We start from the raw sequence: 24638 nt of genomic DNA, 5'->3' as shown, positions 1-24638 counted from the left end.
CGTGTTGGCACTTCGCAGGAGGGAAGGGATGGGAGCTCCCCCCGCCCCCCAACTCTAGAGCTTAGCTGAGGGGCGGAGAGGCTTCCCCATGCCAGCTTTGCACAGGGCTTTGGCACGTACAGGGATTGGCTCCTCCTGGCCAGTGCCTCAAGCTGGAGGGTCTTGGGCTTTCCTGGGACACCAGCCCAGCCAGAGGCAATGGGGGAAGGAAGGAGCCTGCCACCCAGGCTCTTGGTGAGCTGAGCACTCCAATCAGGGGCTGGTTCTCCGCAAATGCTAGGAGTGGGATATGCCCTGCCAGGGCGATATGGAGGAGCAGCAGGGCTGGGGGAGGCAAAGCAGGGAGGGGACAGTGACGGGGGAACACATAAAGGGCCAATGGGTGGGTAGCAGACATGACACTAATTGGCTGCCGCCTGGCACCTGCCCGCACACACCAGCCACCACAGCTTGCAGCGCACAGCCAGTGCTGGCCGGAAGCGGGATGGGGGTGGGGCCCTGCTGGCCAAGAGCCGGCACGCAGCTGGGGCTATGCTGACGGAGCGGCTGGCCCTGCACACCCATCCCCATCGTCAGCCACTGGCCTCTCCGACTCCCCACTGGTGGGCGGACAGCTGGCGACCAGGGATCCGGTCAGCAGCAGGACCTGCCAGTACAGAGACACTGGAACATTTTTAATAGTGGGGGCACTGAAAGCCAGCTTCCTTACCCCTGTCCACCTCCCACCCCGCCCCCAAAGCTGAGGCCGGCAGCCGGGACCCTGGGCGCGTGGAGCTGGCAGTCGGGACTTTGGACATGTGGGGCTAGCAGCCGGGAGCCCAGGGGTGCTGCAGCACCCCCCTCTCCCCCGCACCTGTAGTTCCCACACCTATGTGCCAGTACTGATGGGGGGAGGGGATAGAAAATACGGGACAGTTTGTCTGTTTTTAAGAAAAAGTTGGGACACCTGCAGGAGGGCTTAAATATGGGACTGTCCCTTTAAGAACTGGACGTCTGGTCATCCTATCTCCAAACATGTGGGGCTCTGTGAGTGGGAAGATAAGTTGCAGATAGGGGAAAGCTGCTCTTTTTGGCATTATCCTCTTCCAACTGCATGGGGATTTCCTCACATAAAACAAGCTGACCTTACCAGTATCTTATGTGCCAGGGATAGGTCCTTTCTAAATGCAGTAATGGGCCCACTAGAATGCATGGGGGCATGACTACTGCGGGAGACATGTTAGGGGAAATGGGAGGACCAGAGAGTAGTATGGAGGCATTGGGTCTCTATGGGACATGCCTCAGTCAGCTGTGAAAGTCCTAACATCTGCTGGGTTCCTCAAGCATTGTGGGGTCTCTGTAGATTAGGAGAATTATTCCCCTTGCAAGTTCCATGAGGATGTAGCAAATTCAGCCCACCCTGACCAGGGCCAGCTCTAGGCACCAGCCGACCAAGCACGTGCTTGGGGTGGCACCTCAGAAGGGGCGGCCAATGTTTCAGCGGCGCAGCGCTGGTGGGGGCGGGGGCTTCGGCGGCGCGGTGCAGCACTCAGGGGGTTTGGCCAGCCCAGCCTGGCGCGGCGCTCCGGGGGTTTGGGTGGTCTGGCCCGGCGCAACACTCAGAGCGGGGGTTGGGGCGGCCCGGCACGGCCCGGCACGGCACTGGGGGCTGGGCGGGGGTTTGGGCAGCCCAGCCCGGCGCTCTGGGGGTTTCAGTAGCCCAGCGCGGCGCTCGGGGAGAGCGGGGGTTTTGGCAGCCCGGTGCGGCGCTCGGGGGGGCAGGGGTTTCGGCGGCCCGGCGCTCCAGGGATTTGGGCGGCCTGGCCCGGCCCAACACTGGGCGGGGAGGGGTTTGGGTGGCCCCGCGCGGCGCTGGGGGGGTGGGTTTCGGCGGCCCCGCGCGGCGCTGGGGGGCGGCGCAGTGCTTGGGGGGGTGTACGGCGGGGCAGCACTCTTCTTTTTTGCCTGGGGCGGCAAAAAAGTTAGAGTCAGCCCTGATCCTGACACAGTGATTTTGAAAACTCTGCTGTCTCCAGGCTTCGGGAGGGTTGTAACTTTAGCCTTCCTCTGGGTTTTTTCCATAGGCAATTGTGGTTAGATGTTTGGCTATGTGTGTGTTTTTTCGTGTGTTCTTCCTGTGTCACAGCAGACCTGTGACAAGTATAGTTGGCCCAGAGACAGGCCAAACTATAGCAGGTAGACATTTTTTAATGGGAGCTAGAATTCTAGAAGTTGCATTTAAATGGATGTGCTGTTTATCATAAAGAAGAGGGGAACCTGCCTCGTGTCCCATTTCAAAATGGGGCTACCGCCTCAGTAGGGTGAGGGAAGAGAACAGTATAGAAGTAAATCTGAAAATTGTACAATGCCAGATTTCCTGAAACTCTCTGGGAAGAAGGATGATCTCATAGTTACACTGAACTGGGCCGCAAGAGATCTGGCTTCTGATCTTGGCTCTGCCACAGATTGTGTGTGACCTTGGACAAATCACCTAATCGCTGCATGTTTCCCATCTATAAAAGGGGGATAATTCTCTATCTCGTGGGGGTGCTGTATGGCTCAGATACTCTGGTCGTGAGTGCCACTGAAAAGCCTCTAAATAAATATAAAAATGCTGATGCCTCAGCCAGAAGTTTGAGTACTCATGCAATTCATCAGCATCTCATATTGGTTCCCACGCAAAGATGAATCATTGGAGAACAGGGATTTAGCATGCTGTATCATCAATGTCATGGCAAAAGCACTGTAATTCACTGCAAGCTATCAGCGAGGCCCAGGTTGGACAAGCAAGAATGGCAAGTTTGTCATACAAAATATCTTAATAAAAATTTAATCCTGTAACACACCAATCTGGGCCTGCTAGAGGCTTTATGGTTGCCTCTATGCTGCACGAAAGGCCACTTGGGTAGTGAGGCTACACCTCAGATCTTCCTGCCACAAAAACACAGCCCCCTAGCACTTGTGCCAAAGGAAAATCGCTCTTAGCTGTTGGCTCTATAGAGTTTATGACTCACAACTGAACAATTCTGATGCCAGTTCATTACACTGTTGTGTTATACAAGTACTATTTGAAGATCAAAAGTATTTTACCACCAACATGCAGTCAGCAGTTAACAAGTAATGAAGAATAAGAGTTAATCCTAATCATACCCCTGAAATGTATGTATATACATACTATCTTACCTACAGAAGTAGAAAAATAGAGAAGTTAAGGGATTTGCCCAAGGCCTCAGAGGGAGTCTATGGCAGAGCCACGATTCGATTTGATAGTATAGCCTTCAAAATAAAAATTGCATTTAGAAACAACCATTGGTCTGTCTTCTGTGGCCTATTCCCTGACTTACAAGTATATCCAGAAATATTGGGCCAGTGTGATCCTGCTGTAAATTTGCCTTTGGCCTACAATGGGTAGATTTATAACATTTTGGAGCAAGTGGGAATGAGCATCCCAATCCAGATCAACAGACTCAGACTAGCAGGGCTTGCACTGATGCTCTAAAAATAGCTGTATAGGCAGCTCTTCGAAGTTGTGGTTTGGATGCTGAAGCCCATCCCCCTCGCTCGCTATTTAATTAGCCTCCTATTAAATGCATTAATATGTTGTGTTTTTAAACTTCATTGGATAGGCTATACCACTTAGTGATCACTGAGTGGAAAGCTCTTTATGTTATGTAACCTCAATGTCTGTCTTATTTCAGTCTCATGCTCTTAGCCTGTAGAGTTAAATTTCCAAACTCTAGGGGTGGTCACACAATCGATCTCAGAAATTTGTAAATTGTAATTACTTCTCTCCACCGTAGTTCTGCAAGTCTGAAAAAAAATGTTGAATCTTCTAAGCCTTTCCTGAACAGATTTGCCCTGATTATCTCTATGTTCTGGGCAAACACCAAACTAAACCAAAATTTCCAAATAAGACCTAACAACATACCTAGACAACTGGGATCAATCAATATCTCCTTTGTTTTGTAGTTAATTCTTCTATACACCCAAGTACTTTGCCATCCCCTGAAACTAATGTGCTCTTTACTTTCATATTCAACTAGTCTCTTCAGAGAGAGCTCTTTCCTCGTGTTTACTTATCAGTCCTAGGCTTCATGCTTGCTCCTGACTGAGTGAGATGCAGAACACCTTCACCTCTTGTTTTTAGATCCAAGGGGGTTGGATCTGTATTCACCAGGAGTTGGTGAAAGGAAGGAGGGGGAAAGGTTAATTTCTCCTTGTTTTAGATCCAAGGGGATTGGATCTGTGTTCACCAGGAGTTGGTGGGAGGAAGGAGGGGGAAAGGTTAATTTCTCCTTGTTTTAGATCCAAGGGGATTGGATCTGTGTTCACCAGGAGTTGGTGGGAGGAAGGAGGGGGGATGGTTAATTTCTCCTTGTTTTAAGATCCAAGGGGTTTGGATCTGTATTCACCAGGGAATTGGTGAAGGTTTTTCAAGGCTTCCCAGGAAGGGAATTCATTGAAATGGTGGCAGCGGAACCAGAGCTAAGCTGGTAGTTAAGCTTAGAAGTTTTCATGCAGGCCCCTACATTTGTACCCTAAAGTTCAAAGTGGGGATCATCAAATGGAAGTTGAAAGTGTTCCGCATCTTGCAGCAATGGGCCCCCTGCCTATATCACACCAATTATTTGGGATCTTAATTATATACATGCATTTTCTTAAAGGTTACTCAATTTCCTTTAAAAAGTTGCAAATCCAAATAAAACTAGAAAAAATGCATTTGTCAATATATTTTTGTTCCTTTGATTTTAGCAAATTGCAGTCCCATAAATAGCTATGATATTTTTTAATTATGAAAAGTATCTCTGCAATGTGTTTTTAAGCAGGTAAAATAAGTTACATAGTTTCATTTTCTGTTGCCTTTTTTATCAGAAAAACAGCCGACTTCTTCCCTGCACAAACTACCGGTAGTAGGGATCCTAATTCTCAGTCTGTTAACCAGATTTTATTTTTTTGCACTGTCTGTTTCCTCTTGAAATGTTCTGAATTACTGCTGAGTTGTTCTGAAGAGCTACAGTGCATCTGATAGCACGTGAACCATAACTTTCAAAGCCTACTGTGAGGTTGAAACTGAAATGATGCTTTTAGACATGAAACACCAAAAAAACTACCTTTTTCCCCCCACAGCATTGAAGTCAGATATTGAGTAACTGAGGTGGTGGTGGCGGTGGCGACGGCAGCGGCAGTGACTTTGAGTTTTTAATTTGAACTGCCAATTTATTAACTCGGATTGAGGATTTAATAAATAGTGGTTATTAGTGAGAGACTGATTTTTTGTGTGTGCTTGTGCATTTTCTTGTTATGTCATCTTGTGTGAATCTAAGTTATTATGAAACTAACCAAAAATTAAGGAAAACAAACCATAAAACAGGAAAAAGTAAAAAACCTTAAATAGAAAAAAAAATCTCTATTAGAGTCTAGTCACACATGCTACTATCCTGATAAGACTACTACAAAATAGATAAATCAAAATCCACCATAAAAGTGTGGCATAATAAACAGAGATAATATGGGGTAGAAAACAGGCTGGTGTTCTTTTCTTGTGATCTAAATACAAACAAATATATTATTCTAATCTGGAATATTGTTCATAACTTTCTGGTTCTGCATTCCTAATATTCAGTTTAAAGATACCATTACATATTTTCTTTAAAATAGCACTTTTGTTTGTAGACTCATCTGTATTCATTCCCAATAGCAAACACAAAATATCTTATCTAAAACACCAAACTATATAAGGAAGAAGCTGTGATTAATGGTTAGAGCAGGGCAGTCAGGAGGTTCAGTTCTCCATTTTACTGCTGGCTGTTGACAATTGGTCAATTCAGTATATACTTTAAGAGTCCTCCTGGATTCCTCACTGAGGCTAAACTCACACATAGCAAGCATCCACAAGTAATGCTTTCTACCATCTCTGGTTAGCTAGGAAATTCCTTCCCATCCTGGTGGACAATGACCTGTCCACACTTCAGCAGGGCAATACACCTGCGCATGAAGACATCAACCCTTAGGAAGTTCCAGCTAGTACAGAATACTGCAGCACGTATCCTCAGTAACGGGGGCTACTGTGAGCACATCAGATCTGTCCTCTGTTCTTCACACTGGCTTCCCATAGAGTATCAATTCAAGTTGAAGATCTTGGTCCTTGTCTTCAAGGTGCACAATGGCCTGGGCCCAGGATATTTAAAAGATCTGCTAAAGTTCCGGGTCGAAGACCACAATTGACAACTCTGCTTCTCGTGCACAGTGGAACCTTCTACCATAAGGGTAAAGCTCGGCTGTGCAGGAGATGGAATTTTCTCAAAGTCCAGTCTGAGACTGTGGAATGAACTCCCACAGGAACTAAGGACCGCCACAAACCTCACCACCTTGCAAGGTGCATTTCTTCAATCTCTCTTCTGTACTGTAAACACCGACCAACATGTATGTAAATATATCAAAATGCTACTACTGCATGCCCAGTTTTCTCCCTGGGGAGAGGACTGAGAGAACAAACCATGTGTGACAGATATTAGTCACTTTGCTTAATGCACTACTGGAAGGTGGTCAGATACTACAGTGATGAGGATGATATAAGAATCTTATCGACTAGACCATAGAATAGAATAGACTCAGTGTGTGAGCGTCAGCAAGACATTACATTTTTCGGGGCTTCAGTTTTTCATTGGTGAAATGGAGATTATAACACTTATGTACCTTGAAAATTATTTAATATTTGCAGGGTTTATTGAGATCATCAGTATGACACAATGAAAATATTGGGGGCAGTTTATACACTCATAAGTATTACAGATGTCTATCAGTATTTTACTAACATGCATTTAGTGCAATATTTCATTTGCTAAAATAAATTACATGAAAACCTAAATAACATAGAGGGCCTGATTTAAAAAAAAGAGTAAGGAGTACAAATGTATAAGCACAAGTGTGTAACTAATTTATTTGTGCCTGGCTGGCATGATCGCTGTCTGGCAAGCGATATATTTTGTGCACTCAGACACCGTAGTTGTATCTGTATATTAGATTTGCAATTGTGCACAGAGTTTTGCACAACTTCTTGGAAATTGGGCCCTCAATCTGACAGTCATAATAATAATCCTTTGCCCTCTTCTAGTGCTTCTCATCTCAAATACTTTGCAAACTCTAATGCATCTTCACAGTATTGCTGAGACTGGGTTATGGATATCCTCTGGTGTGTTATGTTTGATTAAGAACCTCAGCCTATACACCCTCATGCACGTGAATAACTTTACTCAGGTGAGTAGTCCCCTTGAAACTAATGGAACCACTCTGATGTGTAAAGATACTCCGATCCTTGAGCATTTGTACTGTACAGGCCTCGTCATTTTCTGTCTGTCAAGGGCCGAGTCCCTTATGTGCAGGATAAAAAACAAAAGGTCACAATGATTAAATTAATAAATCAAATTCATTATGAAGAGTAAGGCTTCTGTTTTGAGGTGAGATGTGGGGAGGCAGGTGTGGACATAACTATGAGACAGGGAGGCTCACTGGCTGCTGCTTGCATCTCTGAGCTTTGGGTGGGGGAAAGAGGTGAAGTGAGAGGGAAGAGGATTACCCCCAGACTATCCTCCTAGGGCTCTCTATCATGAAGGGGGAGTTACCTTGGACTCCCCCATGGTTCCTGACGCCGGTGCACCACGGGATTATCCCAGGCTGTCCCCTGGTCTGTACCACGGTTAGGGATGTGTGTATGTACTGGGGCGCTATCCCGGACTGCCCGAAGGCTTCTGCCAGTGGTGGAACCAGAGATGGGGTGATAGTCACCCCAGGTGCCCACGCAGGCCGGGGGGGGGGGCTGAGGGGTGTTGCTCCCAGGTCTATGGGCTGGGCAGGAGAGCGAGTGGCCGCGCAGACCCTCCCCGAGGCGGGTGCGTGGGGAGGCGGGCCAGGCGCAGCGCCGGGGCTGGAGGAGGAGGCGGGCCCAGGCGCGGCGCAGCGCTGCGGGGCGGGGCGGCCAGGGAGCAGGCGGCGGCTTCGGAGCCATCGCGCCTGCCCGGCCGGTGGCGGAGCTCGGGCGGGGAGCGGCGGGTCTCCGGGCCGGGCGGGCCCCATGGGCGGGTGTGTGGGCTCCCATCACGACTCCTCGGGCAGCCTCAACGAGAACTCGGACGGCACCGGAGGTGAGAGGGGGCGGGGGCCGGGCGGGGCTGCGCGGAGTCCCCCGTTCCCCAGCCCAGGGACCCCCTGGGCACCGCGGCACTCGGGCCTGAGGGGCTCTCCCGGGGGGGCCTCGCCATGCATCACCGCCCCTCCGGGGCCCCCTGCCCGGGCCCTCCATCCCCTCCCCCGCTATTCAGGAAGGGGAGCCTGGCCCTGGCCCAGCCCCCCTCAGCGTGTCGGCCCCTCAGCGCCCCCCAGGGGTACAGTCCCCTCCCCCCCAGGTGCCCCGGTACCCCTCTCCCGCTCTCCCCGCCCGCCCCTCTGGGGCATCCCCTGGGCGAGCCTCGCCCCCTGCGCCTTCATTGCAACTTTCCTGAAGTCAGCTGCCATCAGCTGCCCGGCTCCGGGCCACTAGGGCAGGCAGGGGCGTGGGGAGCAAGCAGCCCAAGTCCCCGGCCCAGGCCGAGCACTCACTCTGCTTAGCTTCAGCGCTTTAGCTCCCCAGGAACCGCGGGATCTTTTAAAAATGCCCCTCGGCTGCACAGTTTTGCAGGGTTGAAAAGGGCTTTGGGAGTGGTCCAGCTGGACCTAGCCCCCCCCCCTTTCCCCTGCCTTGCTGGGAGGCCATCCCTGAGAACTTATGGAGGATTTTAAAATATGTGCAGATAAAAATAATAGAAATGAAACATTTTTGTCAGTGTTCAAAAAAAATTCAGCTTTCCTCTCCACTCCATACAAAGCCATAATTAGCCTAAAAGCCAATAGCAGACACTAGAAACTCTTCTTGATAACATGTGTCCCTTCAGTGGAGATCATGCTGCACTCAAAGCAGTGGGCTGATCAGAGTGGTGCCTTGTATTTTATTTAACTGGCATAGGTTTTTATCCTATAAAGTAATGTTTGAACTCTGTTCTCTGTCTGGGACTTAACCCCATTGTTTCAGTACATAGAAAATAATTTAGCTGTTGGGGATTATCTCCTGATTACTTTGCCTTTCTCTGCTTTCCAATAAAAGATGGACATTTTCCCCCAGTTTAAATTATTGGTATTAAATAGTCACTTTAGTAAAATTAAGTGCTGAAGCAGTGTGTTTTATCTATCTATATATCTGTTTAAATGGGGGGGGGGGGTAAATAGTCTCTGTACTTAACTACTTCACTTTTTTTTTTTTTAGGAAGATATAAGATAGAAATATGACCTATTAGGTCACCTAAATCATCTCCCTGCCACTGCAACGTTGTTCTTGACACAATACTATGTATTGCTTTGTTTGGTCTTCTTTCAAATTACCCAAGTGATGGAGCATTTTTAGCAGCACTGTTGTTTTATATGTATTGCATAAAATATAAAAAGTACAGATCTTAAAACAACTTTTTGAAGCAGCTGCCTGCTCATTTTAGTGGCTCTTTGAACCATGTGTGTATCTTAAATAAACTCCTACTGTGGTTTTTTTTTTAAAGCTGCATAAGATTTAGTGTCACAATTCCCATTAAAGTAAAAGGGAATTTGGTAGCTCTTTCCAAATCAACTTTTTTCAGACTTTAGGAGGGAAGTGAATAGACTAACAAATTTTTCAATACCAAACTACCTGTGACCAATTAACAAAGAATAGTAGAGTTTTTAGGAGGGTGGGGGGGGACAGGTTCATATTGAAAGCCAAACAAGAAAATTTACAATAAAAAGCTGTCTTATAGCTTTTAATACTATTTACAGGAGGCCTGGATTTTTCAGCACATCCATGCAATGTCAGCCATTGTTTAGTAACTAAGCATTATGAAGTGAGGCAAGGTTGCAGAAACAGCCTTGACTCTGAATTTTCTCACTTTTATCTCACCTTTGATACTAGTGGATTAGATACGGTATCCACAAAATATGTTACAATTCTTCAGCAGAGAGTGTAATGCCATATCATTACACTCTCAATATCATTACACTCTCAATGGTAGTGTGTTAGGCAGGCAATTTCAATGGAATTGGTGAAGTTTAGTGTTCCAGATTTAGCTGGTAAGGACTTGCTTCTGCTTGCGGTTACACAGCATGCATCATTGTGTATTTTGGGGCAAATAGCCTATTGTGCATGGGTGCGTTAGCACAGCAACTGGATTTTCCAAGCCCATAATTGCAAACCACATATTGGAGAGCAGACTCAAACTCTAAGGATTATGCACTCCGAGTCTGTTTCATGTAAATGATCTGATATTTCAATTGAACTATATGGGACAGAATGAAAATATATTTATAAACTACCTACTACTGTGTGTGTATTACCCTATTTTGAAATGTTAACTCATTTTTTTAAAGTAGCTATAGTTAAGCTGAAAGTGCATCAAAATATGTTTTTAATATACCATAATTTACCAGTCACGATATCAGAGACCAACTTTTCTGACTCTTGGATCTAAAACTTTATAAAATGATTGTGGTAAATATAAAATCTGACTCGTGGTGTCTCAAGAGAATTTATGATTTGAGACATCTGACACTGAACTGGCCAAAGCAGTAGAGCATATAATATACATTAGAAGGGGGATGGGCTAAATCATCTAGTAGGTCATTTCTGTCTCTAATTTCAGATTCTGTGATCTAGTACAGTGTTATCCACCTTTCAGCCTGTTGCAAGTGACTAGGGCCATATCATAAACTCCAGGAAAATAGTTTAGGACCAAAACTTCAGTGTTAAATGCTGCATTGCCAGTGTCTGAAATGATGATGTGATAATTGTTTGTTGCAAAGCTTTATACCTTCTCCTAAAGAAAGGAAAAGTTGCTTCATGAACTAATATTACTAGTGATGAGACTGGTTAACCATGATGATAACCATGCTTGGTTCTGAAGGACTCTCAGAGCCAGATCTTGATATCAGTTGCACCAGTCTGAATCTATAATAATTCCAAGGAAGGTGATGGAATTTTGTTGGATTAAATCAGTGTAACTCAGATCAGAATAATCTCCTCCTGTAATCTCATGAGTTCTTCAAGAAATCACTAGCACTTTATATATCCATTGCTGCTCAGTGAAGTTGCTAAAATGGCTTGATCAAATACAGTTTCTTTCTCTTCTGATTTGCTGTAGAGCAATTAGCATACTTCAAGGTCAGCAAGATATTTAAATTAGCTGGTCCTTAGGGTAGATTCATTAAGACACGTGTGTTCATCTACACAATGAGCTGGCCAGAAATATTGGCACATGTCTCTTGTTTGTCATAAATTATTCTGGAGTGCAGGCCTGAGGCCCACTCCTGCTCCCATTGACTTCAATAGGAGGAGCAGGCTCTTACTTAACAAAAATATCTGGTCATCAGCAGGCACTGCTGTGCCCATCCTACTGGAAGAGGAATGGTCTCCCCAGGCTAGCTCCAGCTTTTCAATTATTAGTTCTTTTTTATAGTACTATAGTGTTATACAATACTTTATAACAGGGAAAAACAAGTTTAAACAAAATTGCTGCTCGAAAATGCTTACTATGTAAAAGCCAGCAGAGGTAAACAGAGTGATATGTGGTCATTACCATAGTCAGTCTTTGTGGAATGGGGGATTTCCAGGAGACTATGGAAGAAGAAAAGAAGGGTGATTGATGTATACTAATTAGGACAGTACTCCATAAAAACCTATAAATTGATGTTCTCAGATTTCTCTTTGATATGCCTTGTTAAAGATTATGGTGAGCTTTTACAACCCTGAGCAATGTGGGTTGGTGAGAAAGTTCTCATCCCTAGCCACTCCATACTACAGGTTATTTGATCTGTTCAGATGTGCTGTCTTCCAATCCATGGATCTGGGGTTAAATAATGGAGGGCTTTACATTTTTGTGTCTGCTTTTAGGGTTTCTAAAAGATCTGCACCAAATTATGTTCAGCTTGGTTCACCATTACATAAACATTTAGAAGAATTCTTTTTGCCAAAATGCTACATCTGGGTCCCATCCCCTCATGCAAGCTATTTATTTTACCTCCTATCCTTTGAAATTCCCTTTTCATTTTCTTCTGGTAAGTCTGTTAAATTTTTTTCTGTTAGGCATTGTGCAATGTTAGTTTGTCTTGCCTTTCTTTTGCCTGCAAAGTTCAGCAAGACAGTTATTTGTATAGAGTGAAGAGAAGGCAAGAGATCCAACTTCTTGAAATATGGGCACCACAAGTCATTACATATTAAGTCTTTGGGCTGCAGCTGTCTCTCTGCTGCTGTTCTCTTTCTGACATGATGTTAGCCTGCCCATTGGAGTTCTTGTCTTCTCCACTGGGAGAAAAAACTCCAGTAGTTGTGTTTTGACCTTTGTCTTCTCTCTTTTTGCCTCCAACTTGTGGTGGCAACAGGAACAAATAGAAGCAGATGATTGCATGGTCAACTGGCGCACTGGGATAGCTGATTGTTCTGAGTGCAAATTCTTACTGCAGTGCTTAATATGGTGCCATTGGCTCAAAAGCACTGGAAGGCCAATAAAAGCCCTTGGTCTAAACTTTGTCCAACTATAGAAAAAACAATTTTAAAATATCTTTATTGGATGGTAATGTAGCATTGCAGTGAGCACTTCTGTTTTGAGGTGACAATAAGTGCTTTCATAATGTTTGTTGAAGACTGACTATGGCAGTTCGCGTATTAAATAGTCAGAGGTTTGTCTCTCACAGCCTAAGCAATGCAGTAGCTCCAACCATGGCTAGCTTAGATTTTTTTAAAAAGGTCTATTGGCTGAAAGGTCAGTAGCTTTTTGGTACACACCCTTTATATCAGAACCCAGGCAAAGGGTCCTCTACTTCCATATAATGTGATCTGGCTTGTTTTAGCTATTTATTTTAAGCCCTAAACTAGTGTATGCCAGTACATAGTACATTTGTTTTGTATTGCTATCTAAGAAAAAAGTGCTTACTTCAGCATTCTCTACACTGTGTACCAGGTATATTTTTGTAAGAGATGGTCTTGAATTCAAAGCTGACGTATACTGTTGGCTTTCATCATACTTTTTGGTATGTCATTTTCTTTGTGAATTTTGTGAAAATATAGTATAAAAGTTTTACTTTTAAAAGCTACATAGAAAGAAAAGTTTAAACATGAACTGACATTTTTTATAATTTGCTCTAGATCTGTCATAAGAATGTTGTGGAAACTGTACAACAGTCAGTATGTCAGAGATTTGTACCGAAATCAGTCTAACATTTCTTGTTCAGATAGCCTAGAACTCCTGATTTCCAGGGGTGCTGAGCATCGACACAACACCACTTGAAACCAATGGCATCTGCAGTTGCTGTGCACAGCACTTCTGAAATCAGACTCTAAACATTTTTCTTTTGAAGTATAAGTGTCATTTTAACAAACTAATGGGCCAGATTAGGTTTATGCAGTTGCTTCAGTATCACTTCAGTCCTGTTTCACCAAGTGAAATAAGGTGTCATCTCTTCTGTCAATAGAAGCAGACTAATTAATGCAACTGTTCTTTTCATTTGCTTGTTTGCATCATTCCCCTCCCCCAGCAATTGTTTGAGTTCAGTTACTGATTGGAGTATAGAAATAAACAAATGCTTGATTACTCTATTTGACGTTTCCAATGCTACATGCAGCAAAATCCTCCACCACTGAATATTAAATAAATATAATAAATGAAACATTAGTGGTGCTTTAAAGATTTATGACTATAGTAGATATGGAGAGAAGGTATCACAATTAGTATTCTGTTCCTGCGAATTGAATTTTCAAAAGGATTGATCCCTTTTTATTACAGCAAAGAATATTTTTTTCCTTCATAGCAATGTTGAGTAATATTTTGAGTCACAAGTTGCAACACAGTTCATGTAGTTAACGAGAACTCCACCAGGATAGGCTCCAAACATCATAGTAAAGTGGTAATAGCTCAAGTCTTGCTCAGGTAATTTAGCTAAGAAAAATTATATGGACTTTCTGGCAAAAGGAATTATTGTAAAGATTTTTTTTTTAAGGAAGGTGAAATGCTGCATGTTGGAAGTTAGTGGTTTGAGTACTTGTGAAATGTTTCCCAAGAAATAAAAATCTGATTTCAAAAGTAAACTGGGTCACTTCCCACACAATTTTTTTTTGCAAGTGGGGAAAAAAGTTCTAGATGGCTAAAGCTGATCTGGCATTGTAGTTTAAAATCAAGCTTCCAAAAATTCCTTTTATCTAATGTCCTTGTTTAAAATGAAATAATTAAAACAAAAAAAACCCTACCCTTAAGCAGTGTTTGCTTTTTATAAGCAAAGAAGGATTGAAGTACTTGAGAGATCTTATGTATAAAAGAATTCCCAGTCTCTCTCATGAACTCATCATACATTTTGTATAAAAAGTCAGTTAAGTTCTTAAGCAATTATTTTTCATTTCCTATCTCTACTTCCCTAAAACTCATACTCTTTTGATGTAACGGCTTAAATTTTTTCTTAATTACTTTATAAGATGACTGTTTTGCAACCTATGAAGACCTGCTATATAAAGCCACAGATTAATTGTTCACCGAAGTTGCATGTCCCCAAGTTGCTGTCTCGTCAGATTCAGGATGGGTATATCTACACTGTGTTTTAAAACCTGGGCAGTGAGTCTCAGAGCCCAAGTCTGTAGACTTGAGCTCACGCTGTGGCTCTAAAAACAGCAGTGTAGATGTTTCAGCTCAGGCTCTGAAGCCCATGGAGGTGAATGTCTGCACTGCTGTTTTTAGCGCCATTGCACGAGCCTGAGTCTGTAGATTCAGACTGAGACTCACTGTTACAGTTTTAAAACAGAGTAGACAGAGCCAATAACTTCTTGAGCATGACCTGACGCAATACCCTTTCCTCCTGCAGTGAATTGTTGCCTGATCTGTAGGTTGCATATTAGTTACATTGATTCTTTAGTAATCCCCAATCAACACTCTGTGGTTTGGCAGGGTCTCATCTGGAGATCAGGCCTAGAGTTATTAAAATTACTATTAATGTGGGAACCCTGGTGTGCACAGGAGCAACACTCACACTGAAGAAAAACCTTTAGAATTTGCAATAGTTTTTATTAACTCAATAAAACCACAGATGCTCCAACCCAAACAAGTAGGTAAATATACTACAGCATTGTCCATACATCCAGCATTGGAGCAATCATACACTCACATCATCCTTTTGGAGACTAGAATTGATGGTCCACAAAGATCTTATCCTATATCTGGCATGCCAAAAGATCCCAACTGCTTATGCCATGGTTTACCTTATTGTAGGGTTGGTGGCCCCGGTAAATATTCATAAGGATGTCCAGCCTCTTTGGTCCATAACTAAATTTCCTCATCCTGATAATGCTGGGGTATTCTGATGTTATAGGTTAATATATTAGTTACCTCAAACTTATTAGCATATAGATCAGTGGTTACTAAGGCAATCTTGCAGTTCAACTTCTGCTGATGTTCCTATACTAAAATAACCAAACTTGCATTAATTGGTATTTTGCGGTTACCTATCAGCAGTTTAGTCATACTTATCACAGAATTCTGTCTTATGCTGTCTTGTGATTTAAGGTTGCTCCTGGTTAAACTACTTATGCAAAAGCTTTATAGGTCTTGTATCCATATGTTGAGCTATTGTCTTATAGGGTCAGGTCTGTAGGCGTCATGCATGACTGCCTTATACCTATATCTTATCAAGCAAATCTCTGTTATAGGCTCTAGAGGCAACCCCCAGTACTCCTCTGTTCTTCATAGCTTTTCCAAGCATTACTCAGAGTGAAACTGGACATAGAGGTTGGTTTCATGGCTAATATTAAGATCCTGGCAGAGGACTCTTAAAAGGGGCTGGATAAGGTGGCAGAGATTCTCCTCCAAGACTGAGAAGATCTTTCCACTTTGATGGTGAAGGAGGAATGTTTGTGATGGAAGGGAGCTGTCTCCAGCAGCCAAAGATTTTCAGGAAGGCCTTCACATTTATCAGATATATATATACTAGAAGGATGTGTATATTTGAGAGAACTCTTGATCCACCCTCATCTGGGGGGGAGGGGAAGCAAATTATGTACTAGTATCATATGATTAAATACTTTCCAATACTGCTAAACAGCAGCTATCAAAGTTAGATATTTTAAAATCAGCAGGTCCAGGTAGCTTTTATCCCAGATTTTTAAAAGACCTGGCTGAGGAGCTCTCTGACCATTCATGTTAATCTCAGTAAGTCTTGGAACACTGGGAAAGTTCCAGAGTAGAAGAAAGCTACTATGCCACTATTTAAAAATGGGATGACCCAGTAGCTCTAGGCCTGTCAGACTGACATCAATCCCAGGCAAAATAATGGGGCAGCTGATAACTGGTTTCCTTTCATAAAGAATTAAGGGAGAATAATATAATGCCAATCAACATGAGTTTATGCAAAATAGGTCTTGTCTAACTAACTTGATATGTTTTGATGAGAACTGATTTGTTGATAAAGATAATAGTGTTCATGTAATATACTTACACTTCTGTAAGGCATTTGACTTCGTACCACACAACAGCTTCATTAAGAAACTAGAACAATACAAAATCAACATGGTACATAGTGAATGGATTAAAAACTAGTTAAATGATAGGTCTCAAAATGTAATTATAACCAGGGTAACATGGTCAAATAGATGTTTCAAGTGGGATCTTGCAGGGATTAGTTCTTTGCCCTATGTTGCTTAATATTTTTTATCAATGATTTTGTGGAAAAATCCCATATAATCATTACTGAGTAATCTGCAGATGACTAAAATTGGGGGATTGGTAGATAATGAAGAGGACTGGTCACTGATACCAAGCAATCCAGCCTGCTCTGTAAGCTGGCCACAAATGAATTTGCATTTTAATATGGCCAAATATAAAGTTAATCATCTAGGAACAAAGAATGCAGGCCATTCCTACAGGATAGGGGATTCTATTCTGGGAAGCAGTGAGTCTGAAAAAGACTTTGGGGCCATGGTGGATAATCAGTTGAATATGAGCTTCCGTTGCTACAATGTAGCCAAAGGTTGTAGTGGATTCTCCATCACTGGAGATTTTTAAATCAAGATTGGATGTTTTTCTAAAATATGTTCCATCTCAAGCACAGCTATTGGACTTGAAACAGGAATTAATACAAGGAAATCCTATACCCTGTATTATACAGGTCAGACTAGTCAATCACAATGATTTCTTCTGGCCTTAAAAACCTATTAATCTTTCCTGTCTGCTTAGGGCTAGCAAGTGGCTAGGATGTAATTCAAGTCCTGAAAGATTTATACTGTGACTTTTCTCCAATTGTAGCAATCCTATATTTCTGTTAATGGGAGTTGAATTAGTGACATTTGGAAAAGCTAAATTTCATAAATACACGCTAATTAAAATGGAACTCCATATTGGACTCCAAACTCCCGATCCCTACATTATAGGAATAGAGTTGCTGAACTTGTAATATAATCTTAATTGACATCTTATTATTTTTGAACACTCCAGCTAGGAATTTTCACATGCTGAAAGTCTGCTGACCAGAGCTACAGGTTGCTTTATGTATATACTTGGCTTTTAAAGTCGTCTTTAGTATATTTTTGGTATATAAAACAGTTTCATTTACTTACAATGATAATGATAAGCATTTGGCATTTATATTGTGACTTTGCAGACAGAGATTTGGCACAGCTGATGAATCTGCTTGTCAGGAGCTAACACACACGGACTGTTCAGCTAAATTCTCTGTGGAATTGGCTATACCACAGCAGCAGATTTTCATAGTGGTTGGATACTGTCACATGACATCACTCTGCATAAGAACCCAGTGAACAAGGCAGTCCTCAAAATTACCCTAAGGGTACGTCTTCACTACCCGCCGTATCGGTGAGTAGCAATTGATTTATCCGGGATCGATATATCGCTTCTCGTTAAGACGCGATATATCTATCCCTGAACGTGCTCACCGTCTACTCCGGAACTCCACCAGAGCGAGCGGCGGTAGCGCAGTCGACGGGGGAGCCGTGGCCGTCGATCCCGCGCCGTGTGGACTTTAGGTAATTTGATCCAAGATACTTCGACCTCAGGTTGTGTATCTTGGATCGATTCCCCCCCCCCCCCCCCCCAGTGTAGACCAGCCCTAAGTCTAAAGCAAAAAGGTGTGAGATGACCCATTGCATGAACACAAGGAAGGAAAAAACCTGGAGTCACTGACTCCACTACTTCTGCCTAGAATGGTTGTTGAATGAGACATTTAAACTGTAACTGGAGACCTGAAAGAGTGAGGAATCTGCTCTCTCTCCGTGTTATCTGGCTGAAACCTAAGACTAAGAGAAGGAAAGTTACTTTCTCTGCCTGGGACAGTAGAACAATAAAATGCTTTTTGTTCCTTTCTGTAGTTGTTCTGTCTCAAATACCAAAAAAAAAAGTGTCATCAAACCATCATTGACATTTCACTGTCGGTTCCCAAAAATCAGCATGTGCAACAGTTAAGGTTTCAAGAACAGTTTTAACTCTTTCACTTTGCAAAGCCTCTATTTTATGGACTGTGCTTTAAAATGCACTGTGTAGTTTGATATTTGACTACCTTGAACTGTATACAATAAAATATTCAGGAGGTCTCATGTGGTCAACTTAATGTTGCAATTGGAACATTAACTTTGCATTTCCTGATTTTTGCTAACCATAGACCTGATCCTGCAGCCATTACTCACTTTAGTCCTCTTCTATTCCTGACTTTAGTGGGACTACTACTTCTCAAGTGAGTAATGGCTAAAGGATGTGGCTGTGTAAGCTGAATGACACACTTTACTTTTAATTTCCTGGTTTTCTTAAACATACCTAAGGCAGCATGAACACGTACATTGCTCCAAATGCTGAAGAGACTGTAACTTTTTAAGCTACCTTACTTTCTAAGGCCTTGTCTACACGACAGGGAAAAGTCAATCTAAGCTACGCCATTTGAGTTATGTGAATAACGTAACTCAAATCGATGTAGCTTAAATCTACTTACTGCAGGGTCCACACTACGCGACGGGAGATGCTCTCCCATCGATGCCTCTTACTCTTCTCGATCGGGTGGAGTACAGGAGTCAACGGGAGAGCTATCGGCAGTTGATTTAGCGGGTCTTCATTAGACATGTTAAATCGACCACTGAGGCATCGATTGCCGCTGTGTTGATCCTCCGGTAGGTGTAGACCAGCTCTAGTGAGCTAAGTACCCTAATGCCCTGAAATCTTAGAGTAGTGTGAAATTTTGAGGCACTGTAAATTCTGAATGCAAGTGCAGAAACAGCTAATTACATATGCCAACAAGGATGCATTTATTAATTTACTTGAGCTGTTTTAAGACCTTATGGCCTTTTAAAGCCTGTTTACAGCAGAAACTGCACACAAAGTGCAAACACTGACTGAACAAAACTTTCTACTGCACATGTGTAGTAGCTAACTTTCAGATCATATTTTTTTTCCAGAATTGAAAGTGGAATGGCTGACTTCTCAATGAGAGCTTATCAGCAAAACTTAAAATTGTGGCTGTTTTGAAGTTATCTATGCGAGGGCCATGGTTGCAGTTTTTTAAAGGGTTAAAGTGTAAATTTTTCCTTCTCTTGTATAAAAGTCTGATATGACCAGGGATTTTGATGAAGCTTAAAAAAAAAAAATCCTGCTCTGCTGAAGTTTCCATACTTGGTGATTTGCCTCAAAAGATGATTTTTTAAAAAAAGGAATAACTGCACAATGAAGTTTATAATAGAAACTGTTTTTAGCCCTACAAGTTGCCTGCCATAATAAGATGACTACCAAAGAACTAAATAAGGTATTCATTCTGTAAATTTTTTAAATGAATACATCCAGTAGCAGAGAATTTTTGTAATGGAGCAGATATTATCATTGGAGTTAGAGCAGAGACTCCTCTACACAAAGACTGGAATTTGAAAACTTAATTTGCAAGCTTACTCTGTAAAAAGGAAAAGTTTTATTAAAGGGGGGGGGGGAGAGAGAGAGAACGAACACGAACTGTCCTCTGGTTTCTCACAGTTTTAATTGTGAGAGGAGGCAGGTTCTCAAATAACAATAACAAAGAGGAGAGCTTGGGCTTCTCTCAATGAGAGGGTGTTCAGAAAAAAAAAAAATCTGAGGTTAAAATGTTGATAGCCTATGATATAATGTTGTATATAGTGTGGAATGATGCCATGCAATCTTAATAAAAGGAGAACATTGAGCTATGATGTATCTGTTGGATCTACTATTATTGGCACTTAGAACTATTATTTATAGAGAAATTGACAGTTTGGCCAACGTATTAATAGGAAGAAATTTTTCACCTTTACACAGCAAGGAGGTGCCCATCCTCTGAGAATACTCTCAAGGATAAAATTGTGTCAGGATTAGGGTACAGCAGTACAATACAGGCACCTCTTATAGAAAGTTTGTTACCTTTGTATATTTAAAATAGAACCACAAAGCTCAATATCTGACGCATGTACTGCGAGCTGAGGGCACTCTAGATTCTGTTTGCCAGAAGCTGGGAATGAGCAACAGGGGATGGCTCACTTGAAGATGACCTGTTCTGTTCATTCCCTCTCGGGCATCTGGCACTGGCCACTGTCGGAAGACAGGAGACTGGGCTAGATGGACCTTTGGTCTGACTCAGCAGGGCCATTCTTATGCTCTTATGAAAGAGAATCATTTGTTTTGTCACTTTTTTTTGCTGAAGAACTACCATCCTCTGAGTTGTCTATGTGAGTAAATATAGTTTCTTTTAAAAGAGAGTGCCTATGAATTAGTGGAGTGTACCAGCAGTGGGTGAATAACATATCAACTGGTTTGGATTCATCAACATCCTAATATCTGCACAAACAAATGTGTCCTTTGGAAGACTGGGATGAGGAGGTAAATTATTTATAATGAAAATTGCTAATCCACACACCTTATATTTCTTTCATAAAATACTTCTTGGCAAAGGCATAAAATGTTGCAGAAATCTGGTACACCAGACTTCATAATTCTTACAAAATATTTTCAAGTGCATTTACATGTACATAATTAAATATAATTAAACCACAAATGTCCAACTAAATGAACAAAACATTTTGATGCAGCATCCGTGATAATGGGATTCCATTGAAGTCGGTGGGACTACTCATGTTCATCTTTGCAGGGTCAGTATCTTGCTCACTGTTACAATGAGTGTCTGTAATATCAGGGTTAGTAAGATTCTACTGTGTGAATACAGAGTCAGGTCACTTTCAGCTAAGCTGAAAAGGGAAAATGTAAGACATGACTACTCAGATATTTGAAGCCTATTTTAAGGTTTTTAACGTGTACTTTTATAGACTGCTACCATAGGTGGAGTCTCCAGTTCTAGTAATCATGGCCCCCAAGTCCACCATATCTCTCAACATTTTAAAAATAGGCCCATATTGAGCTGTTGCTCACCCTGACCCATTACTTTAACAAGTGACTTAGTACAAAGGTTAGTCTGACCTTTAATTCGTGTTCATCTCCATTACGTTGTCCTCATATGCCATCCTTTTTTCCTTTAAGCATTTCCTTATTGTATGTTCCCTGTCTCTCATCCTTAATTCTTTGTGCTATCACTACCCTTTCTTGAGATCTCTTCAGCTAATATGGAACCTTCTTATGCCAGTATTTGGTGCTATGCCCTATTAGGGATGTCATCAGAACTTCCTGCTCACTGTAATAATAAAAAACATTTTTTGTACTGTATATCAAATTCATTAGATATATTGTGTGTGCTGGACAGGTAATTGAATGATAGAGTTGCAGGTCCCAGCTGTGCTCCGGCATTTTGGAGAGGGAAAAAAAAAAACAGCTGCTGCTTTTTTTTAGTGCAAGCTGTCAAATATCTATTAAAACAATGCTTATGTAAAATGCTGTAGCATCTCTGTGAGTGCCATCTCTAAGGTCTTTGCCTTGTTTTGCTTAATAAAATACACAGCAGTATTTGGTGAAGTAAAGTTGTAGGAGGACTTCAAAGGAATGCATCTTTCTACAAATACAGAGAGTCGCATGGTAACAAATTTGCCGAGTAGGTTCTATAATGTGCTTATCACTGCCAGATTTAAAAGTGTTCGCCAACATTGTGTAATGAATATTTTATTTTTGTAAATTGTGTCCTATTCAGTTCTTCTCGTTTCAGATGTATACTTCTCCATGTTGCTGTCCAAATGCAAAACTAATTCTGTATCCAGAACAGTTCAAAGATGGCAGTCCTAAAGTTGAATATGTGTTGTACGTGACTACTTGATTGGCTAAGTCCACATGCTTTCAACTGGTCACATATTGTACACGCTCATGCTGATGGTACATAAGCAGCATTCCATAGGTCTCCTAGCCCAACTGAAACTGACAAATACATTCATTGTACCTATCCCAAACGCTTTGAGTGCTACGTTGTAGTCAAAACTTAAGCATGGTCTTTAAAAATAACTCAAGCTCGCTTTTTGGTTTTGAATGAAATGCCTTCAGGCTAGAGAGGGAGGGAAGGCAAATTGCAATCTTGCAGCTGTTCTGGCAATAGAATCACTTTGGCATTTGTAGAGACAGGGAATGGATATTAAAATTTGATAATACATGGAAATACTAAGAAATTAATGCACTTTAGATCCAAATAAGCCTCTAACTTTTATAAACACTCTCTATACATTAGACACTTTAGAAGACCACTTTTTTCTTAAGTGCTGCATGATTCATAAAATACACAAAAGGATTATTTTTCTATTGAAGCCAAATGAATTGTATTTCCCATTTGGGGAGTTAATGCCCTTATCTAAATGAATTGATTCCTTGCAAAACCTCTTTTCTACCTTCTTAAAAACAAACTTTGAGAGTGCTGTTGCCCAGATCTCTCTTTCAGAAGAGAGGGCATTATATGAATAATTCTTGCATCCATCAGCAACCAAGTCCAGTATTTTAATATCCCCTCACTGCTCTTTCTTATAAAAGGAACAATTGCTTAAATGTACTTTCCAGAGCTGGCTTGTGGGAAGGGAGGGGGCTCAGAATTTTGAAAGGCCTTTTTTCTTCCTGTGGGGTTATCATATTATGGTTACTTTGAAGATTCTATCCTATTTATCTTACTCAGAATTATGTCTTTTGTTGAAATGCACTTTCCATGTTTTCCTCAGTGGAGGTTGTAAATATATCAGTAGGATGATCAGGTTTTTTTCCATAGAATCAAAGTTTGGAAGGCATGCATATGAGTATTACACTGAATGTATTTGTTTTCATATAACTGCAAGTGTTGAATGCATTCTGAAGGTTGGTAGTCATGTGCTGCATTTGCCATCTGGAGCTTCTGGATCTAGCAAGTCAACTATACTGGCTATACCAGACTTAGGCCAGTTTTGTCACTCATGCTGAGCCCTATTATTTTTATGATTAAAAGATACATGTTTGACGCAGGTGACAATTTAGAACAAAGTGCATAACAAGTTGAGAAATGTTGTTGAGGTTAGCTGTTTTAACTGGCACCCAGTGGGTAGATGAAAGCTGCTTGGGCTCTCTCTGATCTCTTCCTCCCTTTCTTATGATGTTTGGGCCAGGTAGTTCTAACCTAAGGAGAAATTTGACTTCTGATGTGCGAGTACCTTGCTATTGCTCTTATAAGTAATTCTAAATGGGCAAGACAATAATATAAGCCGTTCCAAAGTTTACTGTCTTTGGAGCGGGACAGTGCCTCATTCCCATGTCAGTTCTCACTGGAGACTATCAGCTTCATAGTCCTGTAGCTTGATATTGTAACTGCTCACAAGAACCCCCATCGCTAATTATAATATTCGTAAAAATAAAAAACTGACTTGTGCATGTTCTGTCTCACTGGAAACTGAATAATAATGGTCAGGTACACAGACAATGTTTTAGTATGTCTAGGGGAAAGAAGAGCAGTGTTCTTTCAAGCAATTGGATCTAGGTAAAAGCTCATATCTTCTGATTAAATGATCATACTAGGTTTTTTTTAATTTTTTGTAGCTGGAGATGCAAAATAGAACTTTATTTGGAGTGGTGTTGATATCCAGAAGAGGGAAGAGTATCACAAACTGGTTTCAAATATGAGGAATCTTTTTAATCACTAAAATGTGCTGGGTTTCATTAAGAGGGAAATGATGCATTCTTAAAGACTGCTGTCATCTGCAATTGCTTTAGTTTCATTAGCAGAAAATTCCAAACAGTGTGTGTTCAGTAAGGACTTTCTCCAAACCTAGAAACAGAGGGGGAATGTTGCCTTTGCACATGGACCCAAAATGGAATGTCACTCTTCTGCCGAGCAGTAGCAGGTGTTGGGACCTTGCTGGTTGGGTTCCTGTTAGAAGAGGGTTTCCCAGTGATGGCAATCTGGAATATATTCATAGTTAACTCATTTTATTTGCAGATTTACACCTGTTTTGGAACAGAGGTGCTCACAAACGGCAGGCAGGCCGGCCGGCAATCTCCTCTTTCAGAGCTCTCAGCTCAAACAGGGATGACTGGTTCTGCCTGAGGAATGGATTAGGAGATTAAGGGAAAGTATACTCTCCCTTACTGTTTACCACAGCTCTCCCAAAGCAGTGCATCAGAAAACCAAACACTTCTCCAAAGATTGAACAATGCTCTCATGCTAAGAACAATATTTAACAGCACTGTTTTATG

The 24638-nt window shown here is 42.0% G+C and overlaps 1 protein-coding gene across 2 annotated transcripts in view; it reads left to right on the top strand.

The window, feature by feature from the left end:
* Positions 1–7993: 7993 nt before the first annotated feature.
* The window catches only part of UBTD2 (ubiquitin domain containing 2), a 118408-nt gene continuing 101763 nt past the window's right edge, over positions 7994–24638 (top strand). The window contains exon 1 of one of the 2 annotated variants that reach the window (XM_054037646.1): positions 7994–8120. In XM_054037646.1, coding sequence (XP_053893621.1) covers positions 8051–8120 — 70 coding nt within the window. In that variant the 5' untranslated portion in view covers positions 7994–8050. The remainder of the gene's footprint in view (positions 8121–24638) is intronic. The other variant, XM_054037647.1, reaches the window with a different exon arrangement.

This window comes from Malaclemys terrapin, chromosome 8 (genome assembly GCF_027887155.1).
Source record: "Malaclemys terrapin pileata isolate rMalTer1 chromosome 8, rMalTer1.hap1, whole genome shotgun sequence".
Classification (NCBI taxonomy): Eukaryota; Metazoa; Chordata; order Testudines; family Emydidae; genus Malaclemys; species Malaclemys terrapin.
This window is presented reverse-complemented; position numbering and strand designations above follow the sequence as displayed.